The 16,802-nt window shown below is 54.8% G+C and overlaps 2 protein-coding genes across 4 annotated transcripts in view; both read right to left on the minus strand.

The window, feature by feature from the left end:
• Positions 1-356: 356 nt before the first annotated feature.
• CASTOR1 (cytosolic arginine sensor for mTORC1 subunit 1) lies at positions 357-4,821 on the minus strand. Its single transcript, XM_077874301.1, has 9 exons — positions 4,597-4,821; positions 3,902-3,972; positions 2,570-2,757; positions 2,358-2,490; positions 1,978-2,101; positions 1,471-1,584; positions 1,218-1,300; positions 1,023-1,117; positions 357-896 (listed from the first exon to the last, which is right to left on the minus strand). The coding sequence occupies exons 1-9, from the start codon at positions 4,707-4,709 to the stop codon at positions 828-830; spliced, it is 990 nt and encodes a 329-aa protein (XP_077730427.1). The 5' UTR covers positions 4,710-4,821; the 3' UTR covers positions 357-827.
• Positions 4,822-7,133: 2,312 nt separating this feature from the next.
• The window catches only part of TBC1D10A (TBC1 domain family member 10A), a 32,057-nt gene continuing 22,388 nt past the window's right edge, over positions 7,134-16,802 (minus strand). For all 3 annotated transcript variants that reach the window (XM_077874299.1, XM_077874298.1, XM_077874300.1), the window contains exons 3-9: positions 14,896-15,003; positions 10,693-10,799; positions 9,891-10,005; positions 9,746-9,811; positions 8,856-9,045; positions 8,597-8,751; positions 7,134-7,996 (exon numbers count right to left, since the gene is read on the minus strand). In XM_077874299.1, the coding sequence (XP_077730425.1) occupies positions 7,490-7,996; positions 8,597-8,751; positions 8,856-9,045; positions 9,746-9,811; positions 9,891-10,005; positions 10,693-10,799; positions 14,896-15,003 (1,248 nt within the window). In that variant the 3' untranslated portion in view covers positions 7,134-7,489. The remainder of the gene's footprint in view (positions 7,997-8,596; positions 8,752-8,855; positions 9,046-9,745; positions 9,812-9,890; positions 10,006-10,692; positions 10,800-14,895; positions 15,004-16,802) is intronic.

The raw sequence follows: 16,802 nt of genomic DNA on the forward strand, positions 1-16,802 counted from the left end.
TTCACAACAGGCCAGTCACACCCAAGGTGGCAGGAAAGGCTGGGAAGCGGGGAGGATCTATCTCTAGGTGAGAGGGTCTCAGAGTCTCTAACCATGTTCAGAACTTTCTGGGCTATTCCAGAAGCAGCAAGGAAGGAAGGAAGAGGATGGGCTTCAGAGGCAGGTAGCCCTGCATGGGAATAAGTCACTTCACTTCTCAAAGGTTCAGTTCTCCCTGAGGTGAGAATTGAGTTAGGTGAGCCCAGCCAGAGTCAGGTACATAGGGACAGACCCAGACTTCAGGTAGAGGGGCTGGGAGCAGCAGCAGAGCAGCCCTGTCTGAGCTCAGACAACCCCTATAGACCACAGCCCAACCCTTTAGAACTACAAGCCCTTTATTAACAAGTCAATAAAAAAGGGAGAAAGATGTAAAAATACTTTTCTTGGAGGCCCCCTGAGGGGCAGGCACTGTCAGAACTCACCTGGCCAGGGAAGGCAACCCAGCCAGAGGCAGAACGGAGATAAGGACCCTGTCCAGGGAGTGGCTGGCCCAGGGTGCTGAGAGGGGATGGCTCGGGCCTCAGGCAGGGAATGTGCAAACACTGAGGCCGCGCAGGGAGTGATGGGGTGAGGGGTTCCCGGAGGAAAGCCCAGAGCACCGTGTTCCCCTGCGTGGGCAGACACGCATGTCCACGTGAGAGCCGGTGCCTGCACGCAGCTTATATACAGAGAGCAGAAGGAGGGGGTCCCCCGGCAGGAATGGGGGTGGGGAAGGCTCATCCCAGAGCTCGAGGAAATAGCTTAGAGAAGTCTCTGGAAGCCTGGGGTGAAGGGAGAGTGTGGAGGCCTCAGGAGCTCTGGCCATCCTGCCGTCGCTGAAGGACCTCAATGACACTGTTGATGCCATCCTCAGGCACCTGTGGGCAGGTGGGTGGAGGGAGGGATCAGGGCCATGTCAACTTCCTGGACTACATTCTGCACCCTCCCCCTCCCACCCTCCGGGGCCTCATTGTCCTTCCAGGAGCCCACCCCACGGTGCTTACCAAGGCATGGTCAAAGTTGAAGGTGCTAATGTAATAGGCAGAGATGTCGGCTGCAGCCAGGGGGCCTGCAATCTGGGCCACGATCCCACACTCATCTGAGGGTTGGGGCAGGGGGAAGGAGTCCATGTACATCATCCTGGTCACCCCCTTCGCAGATCTTCCCCAAGTCCCCAACACACAAGAAGCAGCCCTTACCAAAGCCCAAGGGCTGTCCACCAATGCGCACCATCCTCCACAGCTCTCCTGAGGAGCTGGTTAGCAGGAGGTCACTGGGGAATCTGGAAAGGCAGGTGGGTAGTGGGCAGGGCACCCACCCATCCCCTCCCTGCCCCAATGTGAGCCCCTGGAAGCAGGCTGACCTAGTGACCTCAGAGTCTGATGCTCCATTTCCTCCCTCCCTAGGGCTGGCCTTGGGATCTGTGGTCCCTGGGGCTCAGGAGTCACATACTTTTTCTGCGTCTCAGCGTCCATGACGATGGAGATGTAGCCCTCAATGAGGGAGAAGGCAAAGAATGTAATGGAGCTGGGTCCAGTACCACCAGAGGCTGCCTCCTTGGGGGCACTAGAAAAGAACAGGAGGCTCAAGTGCTCTTCGGGGTACCCAGCCCACTGCATCTCCTCCCATCTCTGGGCCACTTTCCTCCCCTGTCTGAGGGCCCTGATACCCTGATGGGGATTGGACAGGGGTGGGAGGGGACGATGAATCTCGCTTGTTTCAAAGATGCTGGACCCCAGGACTGATAGAGGGTCCGACCTAAGGCCTGGGTCAGGGGTGTCTCAGCTTACACTACAGGAAAGGGTTGCAGCTGTGGCATTGGGATCTTCCCTGAACATCAGTGAGGGGCACATGGGTATCACAGGCTGCCAGGAACCCAAGATACAGAACAGGGCACGAGTTACAGAACAAGCAGAAGGTGGTAGGCATAGGGAGCAACGGCATGAGAACACAGCTCACCTGTAGGAGTAGAAGAGGACATCGATGAGCGTGGTAGCGATGGCTGGCAGTGTCTCAGGGTCCAATGTGAGGACACAGAAGCGGTTCTGTGGGCTCTGGATGGGATGCACCGTGGGACTGGGCCCTGGGAGGAGGGACCAGGCAGAGAACTACTGTTAGGGCGACTGTGGGCTGGGGCGCCCCCTGGTGGCCAGATAGGGAGGGGCCTGGGTGGAGGGTAGGGTCCTGCTCTACAGGAACCCTCTTCTCCACCACATCTCCCTATCTTGTGAGGCAGTCTGTGTCAGCCGGTATCCCCACGTCCACAGACCAGCTCTCATAAGGGAAGGGCCCCCGTGGGAAGAGGCCCTGCCTAGGTCTGGGTGTGAGGGTAGCCTCACCATGCTGCGAACGGGGAAAGCCATTGCTGGAATCATCCCTGGCAACAGGCACAGGCTCCCCGCCCACTTCCCGGTAAATGTCGAACTCCTGGGATAGCGTGTGGATCACCACGGACAGGTCCTGTTCCCGCACCTGGACCACAAGAGGAGGATGTAACACGAGTCCCCAGGCACCCATGCCCACCCTGCCCCGGAGCCTGCAGAAAACTCACCAGGATGAAGTCCGTTTGGTAAGTGGACAGCATCAGGACAGACACATGGTGCTCTGCCAGTGGTGCAATGACCGAGCGGGCAATTTTGGTGACTCCGGCAGCCTGCACGGTTGTACCACTGTGAGATGACACGTTCAGCACCAGCCATGTGGCCTCAGCCACTTGAAGGAACTCAGATGGGGGTAGCTCTGTGAGCAGGAAGTATATACCAGGTCAGGGCCTACTGGGCTGGCCCCTGCCCCTTGGCTTCCCTGTCTGTCCAGGAATTGGGGGTGGGGGGGTTCTACGAAGGTAATGGCAGGTCTGGAGACTGGGGCTGTCTCCCTCTCCCAAGTTCTGCTCCTGAGCTGCATGTATGCAAGAACTGCGAAGTGCTTCAGGTGCTGGCCTGCTAGGGATGGAAACTTCCCAGTTAAGACTGGAGCTCCAGAGTCAGACAGACCTGGGTTCAAATCCCGGCTTCACCATTTACTTGCTGTTGACCCGAGGTCAATGATTTAACCTCCCGGATCTCAGTTTCCTCATCAGTAAAATGGGATTGAGAGTATACACCTCATGATAGCTTTTCTTAGACTAACAGAGGTTTTATACCATGTGGCACCAGCAGGGGGCGCCAACAAACCAGGTTGGCTGAAGGAAGCCTTTCTCCCTTAGCCGACCCAGACTTTACTGCAGTACAAACGGGGAAACCAAAGTCTAAAAGGCTGCAGTGAAGTATGGGCCGAGCCTCAGTTTCGTGGTCTGCGACTCCAGGCCTGTGAAGAGGGGTCAGGCTGGCAGGAGTAGGAGCCAGATGTCAGCTTCAGGGACCAGGGAGAAAACAGGCTGGTGTCCAGGCCACAGCAGCAGCCAGGAGGCCCCCCAGGACCTGGACATGGGCTGGCTGCCTGCTCCTGCACTCCTTTTCCAACCCTCAGACTCCTGGAGTTCCCAGACCAGCCAGGGAGGGAGTGACCGGCACCAGAGAGATAAGTGCAGGGAGAAATAGTGGCCAGGGGGAATATAACTGCAATAGGAACCTCTGATTCTTGCCCTAAACTGGCCCTGCAACTGGCCTGAGGCTGCCAAGTGCCCTTCACAGCCCTGTCTATAAAGTTTTCATGGGACCCTATGATCAGAACCACAACTATACCCATTTTACGTAAGAGGAAACAAACAGTTCAGTGGGAGGAAATGACTTGCTCAAGGGCACACAGCCAGTGTGCAGTGGAGGCGAATTCGAACCCAGACCCATCTGCTTTCAAGGCTCCAGCTCTTGGGACTTTGGATTCCAGGATCTAGTGAGAATCGCAAAGAGGGGAGCACGCCACCCTTCCCCGGCCCAGCCCCCACCTTTGAAGCCCTCCTCGTCCACCATGAGCGTGTAATCCTCGGGGGTCTCCGTCAGGCTGAAGAACTTGCACCTGGAGGCGGGGGGAGCATCTTCAGCCTGGGTTGGGCGGAAGGGGCGTGCAGGACTTCGCTCCAGGCGCCCGGAAAGACCCCTGCAGGACGCCTCCCTGCCCCCTCGAGCCTCAGTTTTCTCCCCGGGCCAGTGGGGCGTGGGCTTCAACACCGGAATCACGAACTGTTTTTCGCCTCCCGACCTCTGCGGGAGCTCCCGACCCTCGGTTCCCGGAAGGAGAAGAGGCTCGCCCGCGGCTACGCCCCCGTAGCCCCCGGGAGCATCGGACTTTGGGCGCCCTAGACCAGCCCCTCTGACCCGACGGGAGGGCGTCTGGAAGAAGCTCCCCGCAGTCGCCAGGAAGGAATTGCCCCCATTTGACACCACTTGGAGTTAGGCATTGCTCACCCAGGTTGTTTGCGCCGTAACTGGCTCTGGGACGGCGCCTCACAGGGCCGGATAGGCGGCGGTCCCGGGGAGGGTAGGCCCAAGCCGGATGGCGGCCTCGGGGGGGCGGGGGGCTTAGGGAGAAGGGCCCTCCCCGACCGCTCCCGCTCGCCCCGCGGCGACGTGAATCCCCGGCCCCGTCCCAGAGCAACAGCGGAGCCCACCCCCACCTGTGCCCCCGAACCCGGGCGCGCACCGGCTGCGGCGGGGCAGGAAGAGCAGCTTGATGAGCGGGTGAGTGTAGAGCCAGAGACCTGGGCGGGCGAGGCTCAGCACCCGCACCCGGTGCTCTAGGATGTGCAGCTCCATCACGGTCCGCGCGGACCCGACCCCGCCGCCAACCAGACCCAGGCCGCCGCCGGGGGCGGGGCGGGGGGGCGGTGCCGGGGGCTTAAAGGAGCCGCTGTGTGGCCGCGTCCACGCCGCCCGCTACGCTGCAGACCCTCCCAACCCCATGCCGCGTCCAGTTCCCTGACGGCCACGCCCCGACGGACGGACGGCCTATCCAGAGTGGCCACGCCTCCTTCCCAAGGCCAGAGCCTCAATCCTCACGTTCCTGCCCGCCGAGCCCGCCCCTGGTGACTCCGCCCCCTCAGCCTTGGTCGGGGGAATCAGGGCCTGATCCCACCCCGGGGGGTCCTTCAGGCCCCGCCCATGCCGCGCCCCCTCCCCGGGCTCCGCCTTTTCCGCGGGTCGCCTTCCTCGCTAGGGTCCGAAGCAGGAGGGAGGTCTTGGAATTGTTTCTGTCCTTCAGGCCCCCATATATAGGTCTAATAATTGATAACCTTGAAGCTCCAAAGGGCTGCGAGGCGAACCGGGGCTCAGCTGGAACCAGAGTGCTGCCCAGAAAACCCTGGAGCATGGAGGGGTAGGCTGTGCAGCCCCCGTGATGCTCAGATTCTCTCCCGACCAAGGGTCCTGCCGCCTTTCTCCCCCCCCCTTCTCCTTATGGAGGAAGAAGGCGCTTACACACTAGGGTACAGATTTGGGGAGGGCCAGCCACTTATATCTGAGCAACATACTGTGGGGTAGGGGAATGAAGGTGGTCAGGCTTATGGCTTGAGACCCTTCAAGACTAAGTGCTTAGGCCAGGGATGCTCAAGGCTGACTTCTGGGGACAGGCCCATGTGTCTGGGGCTCACTGGGTACTCAGATCTCAGACCTGAGACTTGAGCCCTGTTGAAGCCTCCCAAAGCCTGCAGCCTATTAGCAGAACCCAGTTGGCCTGAGCACATGTAAGCTTGCTTCATGCCCATGGAGGCCCTGGGCATTGGCAAATGCCCCAGATCTGAGGCTTATAAGACCAACTTGGGCTCATTTCAACATTAGAATTGGGTTCTGCTCAGTTTTAAGCAGATAATCAGCACACCTAGGCTGGTCCTGTAGCAGGACAGAGCATGCTCTGGGGGGCCCTTGTCTGGCCTGAGCATCCTCAGGCTTCAGATCTGAGGCTTTGAACCAAACAGGTTAAAGCCGGCCTCAGGCCTGACTGGGACCCAGCAGGCCTACACAAGCCTCCTGCCTGCTCAGAAACCTCTACTGTAGGCGGGTGGAAGCTGGGCAGCACCCTCCCTCCCTGGCCTCTCTGGCTCAAGGAACACTGCAGCTGCCACATCCTGGCCTGTCCCCTGGAGAGCCAGGGGGAGGGGAGTGTCCTCAAAGCCTCTCGTGGCAGGTATAAATGGGGTGGGAAACCACAGAGGTGAGGGGTAGAAGGCAGGAAGTGGGTAGCCTGCCCTGATAGACTCACATGACACTTGACCTCCCTAGGCCTCAGTATCCCCAGATGTATCATGACAGGGTGTTCCAGGCCCAGGCCCTGTGATGCCTGAAAACTCCTAGGGAGGCTCTACTCCTCCCTCTCCCACTCCCTCCCACCATGGCCCAGCCCAGCTTGGTAGCCTGCCAGGAACAGCCGCTATTGTTTGACTGGAAAAGCTGCTTCCTCAGCAGAAGGGGGGCCTTTCCCAGGGACACCGTGTCCTTACCCTTGACAGTCATCAGGTCGTGACCATAGTGCCTGCCTGGGCCCTCAGTGGCATTGCCAGATCACCAGGCACCCTGGTCACAGGGGGCTCTAGGTGCAAATTGACCAGCTTCATCTTTCCCATTCAGCTCCTCTGTTTCCTCATCTGTAAAATGGGGATAATAATAGAGCCTATCTGATCAGCTGGTGACCCAACCAGCCCAGACTGGCACATGCTAAGTGCTCAGGAAGCGGCAGGTAGCCTTTCATCAAAGACCCAAACTTCTTCCCTCACCCCTCTGTGTCCAATGGAGGCCTGGACTCACCATGTAAAGGCATTCATGGTCTCTGACCCCTGGCACCAGCTTGCAACTCAAAATGAACACTCAGAACCTTACTGGGGTCTGAAGTGGAACCCAGGCGAGGCCCTGAAAACACCTCCTTAAGGAGCCCCTCCTCCTCAGAGATGAGTAGGTATCAAAGCCTGGGAAGCAGGCGTTGCTCTGCTTCAGCATTGGGCTGAAGCTCTGTGGGCTACAGTGCTAGCACTGGAGCATCTAAGAGGCTGTAGTCTCTCATCTATGGCAGACTGGTAGACACGGGGCGGAGGTGATGGGGTAAGGGAAAACGGGGTCCAGAATAAGGACTGGCCTATGGCAAAAGCCTTCTCAGAGAGCTCTGGTTCTGGGCTGGGGGGTCTAGGGTACAGAGGAGAGCTGCTGAGCGCCAGGGTGGCTCCCCTTCCCGGTCCCTTGCTGCACACCAACTCTCTACACAAGCCGGTTTATTTCTGTACAAAATCATGTTTCTATTTTACATAAAGAACACCCCCCTTTCCCCCCTCACCACAGCACCCCAGCCCTAGGGAGCATCCCCCAGGAAGAGGGGCTGAGTGAGGCCCTGCTCACTGGCCCTCACCTCCTCCGGCCCCAGTGGGCTAGCCCAAGCTCCACTCGGGAGGAAATAAATAAAAAGGCTCAGGCAGAGTCTGTGCTGGGCCGGCCAGACTCTCTGCCACGCAGGGCCGGGCAGCTGGGCCATCAGCATGGGCAGGCCCTCGGCTGTCAGTCTGTGAGCCCCAGGGGTGTGTGGAGCCTCACCCCACAGGCCTGAGCTGCCGGGGTTACAAGTATGTATCCTCACTCTCCTGGGAGGTCAGACTCTCCTGGGAGCAGTGGTGAACTGAATCCTGGGAGCGGTGATGGGCTGGATCCTGGGAGGCTGAGTCCTGAAGGGCTGGATCTTGGTGGGCTGCATCCCTGGGGAGCACATCCTGTGGGGGACACGCATCTCCTGCAGCAGCTGCCCCCTTGGCTTGACTTGGGGTTGGGAGCTTATCCAGCTGCCCACTTGCCTTTGCCTGTTCCCATTGCTCCTTTTCCTTCTGGCTCTGTTTGGGTGTCTTGGGCTTGCCTTTGGAACCAGGGAGGGGGGCATCTGGGGGCAGGCGGATGGATGGTGAAGGTTGCAAGGTGGGCCGGGGGCCTGGCTCTGCCTCCAGGATGGCCTTGGCACCATGCAGCCTGGGCAGGGAACAGCACTGCAGCTCACCCCGGGTTTCTTGCCAGCGCCGCAGCTGAATGAGGTGCTCACGCTCAATCTGGCGCTCTGTCACTGGCAACTCTACCACCTGTGTGGGCGATGACAGGAAGATGGGCACCAGGAAGAAACTTCCCCTCTGCCTCCCAACCTGGCCCTGCTCTCCCTCAGATCCCCCAGTCCTGGTCACTAAAGTCCGACCCTAGGAATAATGGTGGTCTGGTCCCTGTGGTGATCACAAGTCCCAGAGCTGAGTGTCAGGTGAGCCAGGCACTTAAGATCCACTGCCTTAAAGGAGAAAGCTGCCCATAACTCAAGTCCCCTTGCCTAACTATGTGTCACCTAAGTACTGTCTCTGAGGGCTCAGAATTTGTGGATGAAAATCCACAAAAGAAAGAAAAAAGGGAAAATAAAGCCAAGGCCATGGATCTGATACCAGAGAAGAAGAGAGGGTGATGAATTTCAGCTCCTCTCATTCCCAAGTGGTTCACAACAGAGAAGGCCCTGCAAACCTAGGCCTCTTTATGCCCCTGTCTTCTCATTCAGACAGGAGGATAAGGTCTCTCCACACTATCCTGAGCTGATGAGCAACAGGCCTGGCCACCTTCAGAGCAGAGTGTTACCAGGTCAATTCTAAATCTCCCACATCTCCCACTCCCACCCAGTGGTGATGGGAAGGTGTGGGCCATACCTCCTGGACCAGGAAGGCCTCCTGCATGATCTTGGGGCTGAGGCTCCGCAGTTGCTCGATAGTCTCGTACTGGCCCTGACAGGCTTTGAGCTTTTCAGGGGAGCCCAACGCATGTTTCAGCAGCACCAGCCCCACCCGGAAGATGATCTTGACTCCTGCATGAGGGGGTGGTAAAATGGCCTGTAAGGAGTTTCTCTGAAAATAGAGGTCCCCTGTGGGCTGGGTTAGAAGCAGTAGTGTTCTGAGCCCAGCCCGGTACCTTCACAGAAGAACATATCCCAGACGCGCAGCACAGAGCTCCAGGGCAGGGTGCGGGCAAAGGCACACATGAACCACTCTGTCATGTACAGCAGTGGATCAATCTTCTGCCGGCTGAGGTGCTTGTGGGCCACAGGTGACACCTTCTGCAGCAGTGAGAAGAGGATCTCCCCATCCAGTTGGATTGCCTCCTGGGGAACACAGTGAAGCCATGGGGCCAGGACTGTAGGCTCAAAGCAGGCAGGGCAGACTATGCCCCGGTTCCTAGTTCCAGGCAGGCATTCATTCATCCCTCAGGCAGGTACTGCCTGCAGGGAGGCAACCTTGTGTTAGGTGCTGGGATATAATGAAGAGCAAACCAGATGTAGCTGGTCCACCTCATGGAGCATGTATTGAGAAGGGACAGACAGATGAATCACAGAAGCAAAGAGACTAGGGGCAGTGCAGGGGCTAGTGGGGGAGGTGGGTAAATGCCCAGAATATGGCAGAACCAGAAATGCTGGATTAGCATGTGCCAGAGGTCCCACGTGTCAGGGTCACAGAAAGCTCTCTGATAGCTGAAAGCTAAAGGAAAGGAGAGTTATTACAGAAATGAAGGGGGTAGAGGTTTAAGCCTAGGCCAAGGCTGAGGCAGGGAGGAACTCGGTGCACTGGAGGAACTGCGATCCCGCCAAACGGCCAGATGGCTAGAAACAAAGATGGAGGCCAGGGTAGAACCAATGACTCTGGAGCCTAGAAGACCTGACCCTGGCAAGTCTTGGGTCTTAAGCCTGAAAGCAACAGAAATCTGGGAAGGTTTTCAGGTGGGGCAACAGTGGCTGTGGAAAGAAAGACCTAGAGAGGCCACAAAGAGCAGGTCCCAGGCCAGGTCTGGACCCAGCACGCACTCACCAGTTTCTCACTGTAGTAGCCAGGCAGGTACTTCTCACAAATCTGCACCAGGCACCAGAAGGCTTGCTGTGGGCAAGAGAGACATGAGGCCTTGCTGCTGAATATTCCCTGCCCACCCACTCACCTGTCCAGGGCCTGGTGGTACCTCAGCAGGCATGTGCATGAGCAGAACAGCAGCAATGGGCGCCTGGGCCTGGCAGTAGCCCTCCTCAGGTCGGTAAAGGGTATAGGCCTTCAGCACACGGAATAGATCCTGCTGGCTGTAGAAGGGCCAAGTGCGGCAGGGAAGATAGGTATGACTCTGCCACCCACTACCAGACTAGACCTGTCTCAGAATTTGCATTTCCCTGGTGACCTGACTGTGGTGAACAAGGGGTCAGTCTCCCACTGCAGCACAGAGACTTTCACAAAACGAGAAGAGGAGGCAGGGAAGGCACCTTCCCCTGTCCCACCCTATCTGACACGTGAGAGCAGAGGCTTAGAGAGAAAGCAGAGGTAGAGCCAGGCAGGATGCCAGATTCAAGGGAAGGGTGTGTCAGGGCTGGCAGTGTGGGCCTCTCATTCAGCAGCTGTGTCTCCTTGGCCAGATAGGATAGCTTTGTCCTAGGTGTCTATCTTGGTCCTCTGGCCTGGCCTGCCTATCTTTCCCCTCCTACTTACCCTATGCCCACCTAATTGTCTCTAACCCTCTTTCTCTCCACCAAAACCTGTTTTCAGAAGAAGACCAGGCAAGCTCTAGGACTCTAAATGAAAGCTGCCCCAAAGGTAAGGGAAGAAGCTAAGGAGACCCATCAGATTCAAACCAAAGGGAAACTCTAAAAGTAAGTGGAGTTTGGGGCTCTCAGCTTCTGAGCCCTTGAGATATACCCAAACCCATTTTGCCTCCTCTGTGCCCTGAGAGACAGGGCCCAGAGCCACCTCCAGCCCACAAGACCCAGTCTGCTCACCCATGGCCTCCCCGGGACACAAACATCTCATGGAAAGGGAACTGCCGGTGCAGATCACGTTCAATCACATCCAGCCACTTGGGGTCCCCAGGGGACATGTCCAGCTCCTAGAAGCAAGATCAAGACCATGTATTAGGGGTTAGGGATGGCTGCTGGGAAGATACAACTTCCAAGGTATTAGAGAAAGCCTCTGCCAGGGGCAATACCCACCCAATCCCATCATGAACTGAGCCTTCCTGAAGACAAGTCAGGAAGCTCAGGTAATGAAGTCTGAGAATGAGAGAGAAGCAGCAAAAAGGCAAGGAGGGAAGAGCCCTATAAACCCTGAGGGGTGATCCTGGATCCAGGAAGACCCATGTAGTCAAGAGTGTCTGTCATAGCTATGGCTGGAAATAATCTCCAGGTACTTTATTCAGGACTCATTCAAATACCTTATGTCCTAAGATAGAAGGCTACTATCAAAGCAATAGCTACCACTGGTTAGCACTGTTCTGAGCCACCCATGGGACTCACTGACTCTTCTCAACCCCAAATAAAAGTCCTATCATTTATACTATTTACAGATGAGGAAACTGAGGATCAAAGAAAAGTTACTTGCCCAAGTCCTCAAGGTTAGAAAAATGGTAAGGCTGGGCCTGGAAGCCAGGTTGACTTAGAGCCACTGATTTGAATTCCTCTGCTGTCTCTCCGTGCAAGTGGCATCACCTACTGTGTGTGTGTGTGTGTGTGTGTGTGTGTGTGTGTGTCTATGAGAGAGGGATGGAGGGAGGATCTGCACAGAGTGCTATCTGGAAGGATGTGACATTTATCAAACCATTAAACTCAGAACCATCTCTAGATGCTGGAGTTTTGACAAAGTTTTACTCTTTTCTTTGAACTTCTTGAATATCTTAACATGAGTACCATTTTTTAAAAAGATTTTATTTATCTGACAGAGAGAGAAAGAGCACAAGCAGAAGGAACAGCAGGCAGAGGGAGAGGGAGAGCAGGGAGGTGGATGTGGGGCTCAATCCCAGGACCCTAGGATCATGACCCAAGCTGAAGACAGCTGCTCAACCAACTGAGCCATCCAGGCACCCCCATTACCCCCATGTAATACTTAAAAACAAAGTATTACACAAGAAAAATCATTTCCCCATCATTTGAAATGTTCTATGTCGTGATTTGCTTATTAGTTACATGGATATGTATTATTTGTCACAATTCATTGAATTGCACACTTAAGATCTGTACATTTCTCTCTCTGTAAATGCCCCAACATTAAAAATAGAGAGAAAAAACTGGAGCGCTTGGGTGGCTCAGTTGGTTAAGTGTCTGACTCTTGATTTCAGCTCAGGTCATGATCTCAGGGTCCTGAGATCGAGCCCCACATCAGTCTCCCTGTTCAAGGGAGAGTCTGCTTGTCTCCCTCTCCTTCTGCCTCTCCTCCAACTCGCACATGCTTGCACTCTCTCTTGCTCTCTCTCAAGTCAATAAATAAATCTTTAAAAAAAAATAGCAATAGAAAAAATCAATAAAAAGGAAATCTAGAGGGCGGAGCAAGGACAGGGCTGGTGCAGCATTAGGGAAGGCCCCAGGGATAAGGGCTAGATTCTCAGCAAACACACCTGAGGGCACAGACCCAGGCCTTGGCCTTGATTGGCAGGTATGTTCATACAAGCCCCTTTCCTTCTTGTGCTCCCTCAGTGGATGTGTTCTGACATTAAACTAAAGACCTTAGGGTACCAGGTAACTTGACCTGAGAGAGTAAGTACTGAGCGAAAAAACCGTTAAGAGTGTTCAAGGCTGGAGGGTGGAGAGAAGAACCAAATGACTCCACAGAGGGGTTTTGATCAGGCACACAGCTGAAGAAGTGGGTATATAAACTCTAGAGTCTCATATATTCTCAAGATGGGGGCTTGTGTCCTATGAGGCTTCCAAGTCAAGCCCAGGGCTGGATACTGTCTGAGTCCAATGCAGGATTTTTTTGTCAGAAAGTGGAGGAGGAACCCACAAATTTTCCAGAGGGCTCTGGTAAGGTAGGGACCTGAGAACCCAAGAAGTCAGTTCCTAGGATGTGCTCACCTGGTACCTTAGCAGCCCAAGACACTTGACCACGCATGGGTGGCTGAGAAAGGAAGAAGTATAGCTGAAGGGCCTGTAGGAAGAAAGGGCTCTGAGAATCAAAGGTAAGTGTGGGCTGCTAGCAGCTGATGCAGCTACAGCAGCTTCCAGGAAAGCCTGAAGACACTTCCGCCATCATGAGATGAAGCCAGAGAAGAAAACCAGGTAAGAAAAGGACAGAAGGTCTTGCCCTGCCCAATGAGGGAGGAAGAAGTAGCAACTATGAGAGAAGATGGAGCCGTGAGAGGCTGCAGAACCTGCCTTGACAGCTGAGATTGGGGCTGGCCCCCTGGGTCTTCAGGGGAGCACAGGAATAGATGCTGTTATGTGCTGCCACCAATAGCCTGTCATTGTACCCTTGCTTCTGGCTGTCATGTCCACAGCACCCAGAGGGAGCTTCTCATCCTTACTCACTTCCTCCATGTCATCCACAGGCAAAGTTCTTCTAGGTGTGCTCGAAAACCACTGTTCTAGCCCCCAGGACTGCCTTGGGGACCCGCCACTCAGCTTCAGGGCATCTAAAAGACCTTTCCTGGCAAATCTACCTGGCTGATTTCTCTCCAGACACACTACTCCCCACACACAAAATGCACACACAGCTTTGTGCTCTGCTACTCACACAGGATGTGCTCATATTAACTAACTATGGAACCAGAAGTCTGGCCTGGCCGATTAAGCTCTTGGCTCCCATACCTATGCTCTAGCAGCCAGAGGTAAATCATGGACTTGAGGAGAGGTTCCCACAGCTGAGCTTCCCCCCTCCACCCAGGATACAGCCTCCTGAAATGAAAGGGATGAGAAGACACTGGAGTCAAGAAGCTGCTCTAGCAGGGCCTGGTATGGATGCTCTGTGGGATAGTCCAATCACCCTGATTCCCAGAGCTGCCCCCAGCCAGACACTCCACCAACCCCCCTAGCCCCACTGCCAAGTACTGCTAGCAAATGATTCTCAGCCTCATCAACAGCAGAAACTCTAGGCTGCCCTGCCCCACCCACTCTTCTCAGGGAACAGGTTTGGCAAAACAAGAGTGTTTGCCAAAGCATGAAGTATGTTAACAAAGAGCTGGTAGCTGACAGCTCTCTCACTGCCTGTTACCAGTCCCAAGAGCTTGGGAGAAACTCTGATGTCTGGGGCCAGGTCTGGCAGGTAAGCAGGGTAATCCCAGGGGAGCCAAGTGCCTCCCATTGGGGAGCATGCTGGAGGAGCTTCCCAGCCCAGGTCAGCCCTAAGAAGCCTCATGAAGGGGGATCCCTTGGTGGCTCAGCGGTTTGGCGCCTGCCTTTGGCCCAGGGCATGGTCCTGGAGTCCCAGGATCGAGTCCCAGGATCGAGTCCCAGGATCGAGTCCCACATCAGGCTCCCTGCATGGAGCCTGCTTCTCCCTCTGCCTGTGTCTCTGCCTCTCTCTCTCTCCCTCTCTCTCTCTCTGTCTCTCATGAATAAATAAATAAATCTTTAAAAAAAAAAAAAAAAGAAGCCTCATGAATGGAAGGGTGTTCTTACTCTGGCAGCCATGGGGCAGCGGGCAGCAAGTGATGAGGGGAAGGCATGCCTACAGAGGATACCCTCTCTGACCACTGACCAGTTTCTAACCCATAAGGATACTGGTTTAGCTCTGCCACCCCTAAAGCTGACAACCTCAATAACAGCATGGGTGAACTGTGTCTGGCCAGCTTGAATGAGGCAGGAGAAAAGAGTCGAGGTTGGGAGGCCAAGAGTTACTGAGGGTTCTGTGTCCCTGAGGGTAGGCCCTCAAAGGCCCATAGCACAGAGCCCAAGGCAGTCAGGGAAGTGGTCTGAGTGTCCCCTCCTGATGAGCCCAAGAAAGCAAAATTGGGTCGTTGACAAGAGAAAGAGCTGGAATGGAAGATGGAAAATCCGTCCATCCCACTGAAGCCTGCTATTTGCTGGAGCTTTAGATGGGCAGAGCCCCCAGGAGTCACAGGTTGGACAGGCTTGGTTAGTGGGGCATTTGATGGGTGGTCCTATTAATCAGCTCATATTGCTGAGGTCCAAGTGAACACATGGAGGACTGCTGTCATGGGAAGGACATCAAGAGATGTGGGAAGGGGAGGGAAGGGTGAAAGAAGGGCCACTCACATCAAACTTCCCAGGGTTCTGCTGTAGCTTCACCTTGCCTCCTGACAGGTACTGCCAAGCACGGCCCCGCAGAGAAGGTGGGATGCCTTTCTGGCACCGCAGACGGATCTGAAAGTCAAAAAAGAGGACTGTGTTCATGCATCCACCCAGGCAACTCCTCCAGAGGCTTTGTACAAACCCAGCTCCTCTGTTGGTGTTTGGTGGGCCTTCAGTTAGCACATGAGGCAAGTAGGAAAGGGAAGAAAAGAGGACTTTCCTCCTGTTGCTACTATTGCTATGGTGCATAGCCTAGGATGCCAGGGACAGAGGAAGTAATAACTGTAGAAATGCTGTCACCAGGTGATGTCAGTCTCCATGTTCCCCTGGCCCAATGATAGAACAGATATTCCTGACATTTACCACATAATTATGAATTCCCATGTCCATTTTCTGAATCAAAATGGAACCATTCAAGTTGGAGAACCCCCATGGATATCACTAGGGAGGGATCTGCATTGTGTGGGACACAGCTGCAGCTGCAAGTTGAATAGCCTTTGAGATAACCCAGAATGTGCCCAGAGACATTGCCTGGGCACTTCCAAGGGGGTATTTGTTTAAGTAGTTGTGTGGCAGGACACAATCCACCTAGAGGGGAACTCAGCAGAACTCAGAAGGAAAATGAGAGCTGATCAGAATGGCTCCCTCTTTGTTTTGGTCATGAATCCTTTCTTCTGTTCTCCTTGACCCTGAGCTCCCACAATTACCAGCCCAGGGCAGAGGCAGCTGGCCTGGCTGTGAGATCTGATTTCATCTCTTGCTACAAAGGCACAGGTCTTTCCTACCACTCACAGACTAGGAGAGGAGAGGGAGGAAGTGTTTGGGGTAGCTCATGACCCAGAGCTAGTGCTTAATTCTTATACTTGCTCTCTTTATCAGAAAAAGGCTTCCACTGTCAAAATTGTTTGAAAAATCATGTCTCTTACAAATGGGAAAACTGAAACATAGATTGGGAAAATATTAAGGTCACACCATCAGGAACCCATTACCTCCTATACCATACTAGAGGGATTCAGCCCCATGCACTTTGCACTTCACTGGCCTCTTGGAGTTAGATGAGAGCTCCACCTGGGCTTTGGGACAGAATGAGACTGAGGCAGCTATGTTTATTGACCTCAAGGCCAATGGTCATGGAGGATTAGCAAAAGCAGAGGCACCACTCCTATAGAATGGAGGTTGGGGGTACTGGCCAATGACACTCCCCTCAGCCCCTGCACTAAGCAGCGTGGTCTAGGAGTTCAGAGCAGTAGGAAGAGCAACTGGATGTGAGCTGGAATCCAGTGCTGACCTTAAGCCAATCAATTCTCATCAATAGTTAAGAACAGAATGGCATTATCTAGAATTCTATTAGAAGGGTAGGAAAATGCCTAGCATGGGGCATTTATACACATAGTCTGTATTCAATAAATGCCTTCCTCTCCACCCCTCCATCCCAGGAAAATGACTGAAACAAAAGCCCCAGGGGCTTGGGCTCACACCTAACTTGCCCTCACCTGGAAACCCCCTCAAACAGTCCCATTAGAATCTCTCAAAGGAACGTAGAAGCCCTAGCCTTCCTGATGACCAGCACAAACAAGAGAAAACTTTCCAAGGGTCAGAGAGTGTCAAGAACCAGGAAGGAGAGAGGCAGACAGGCTAGAGGCAGTGGGGGAAGAGCAGAGTGGCTGCTCATGGGAGCAGAAGCTCAAGCTTCTGGGACTGCCTGCAAAGGGGTCGAGGGAAGAGGTGGGGGAAAGGAAGACAGTGGAAGGGAACTGCCCCAGACTCTAGGAATAGTTTCCTGCTGCTGTAGGACAAGGGTCTCCTTAGGGAGGCCACTTGGTCTGAGAAGGCTTTGGCAAAGGGCAATAGTATGACCTAGAGCCACAGGT

This window comes from Canis aureus, chromosome 27, assembly GCF_053574225.1.
Source record: "Canis aureus isolate CA01 chromosome 27, VMU_Caureus_v.1.0, whole genome shotgun sequence".
NCBI lineage: Eukaryota > Metazoa > Chordata > Mammalia > Carnivora > Canidae > Canis > Canis aureus.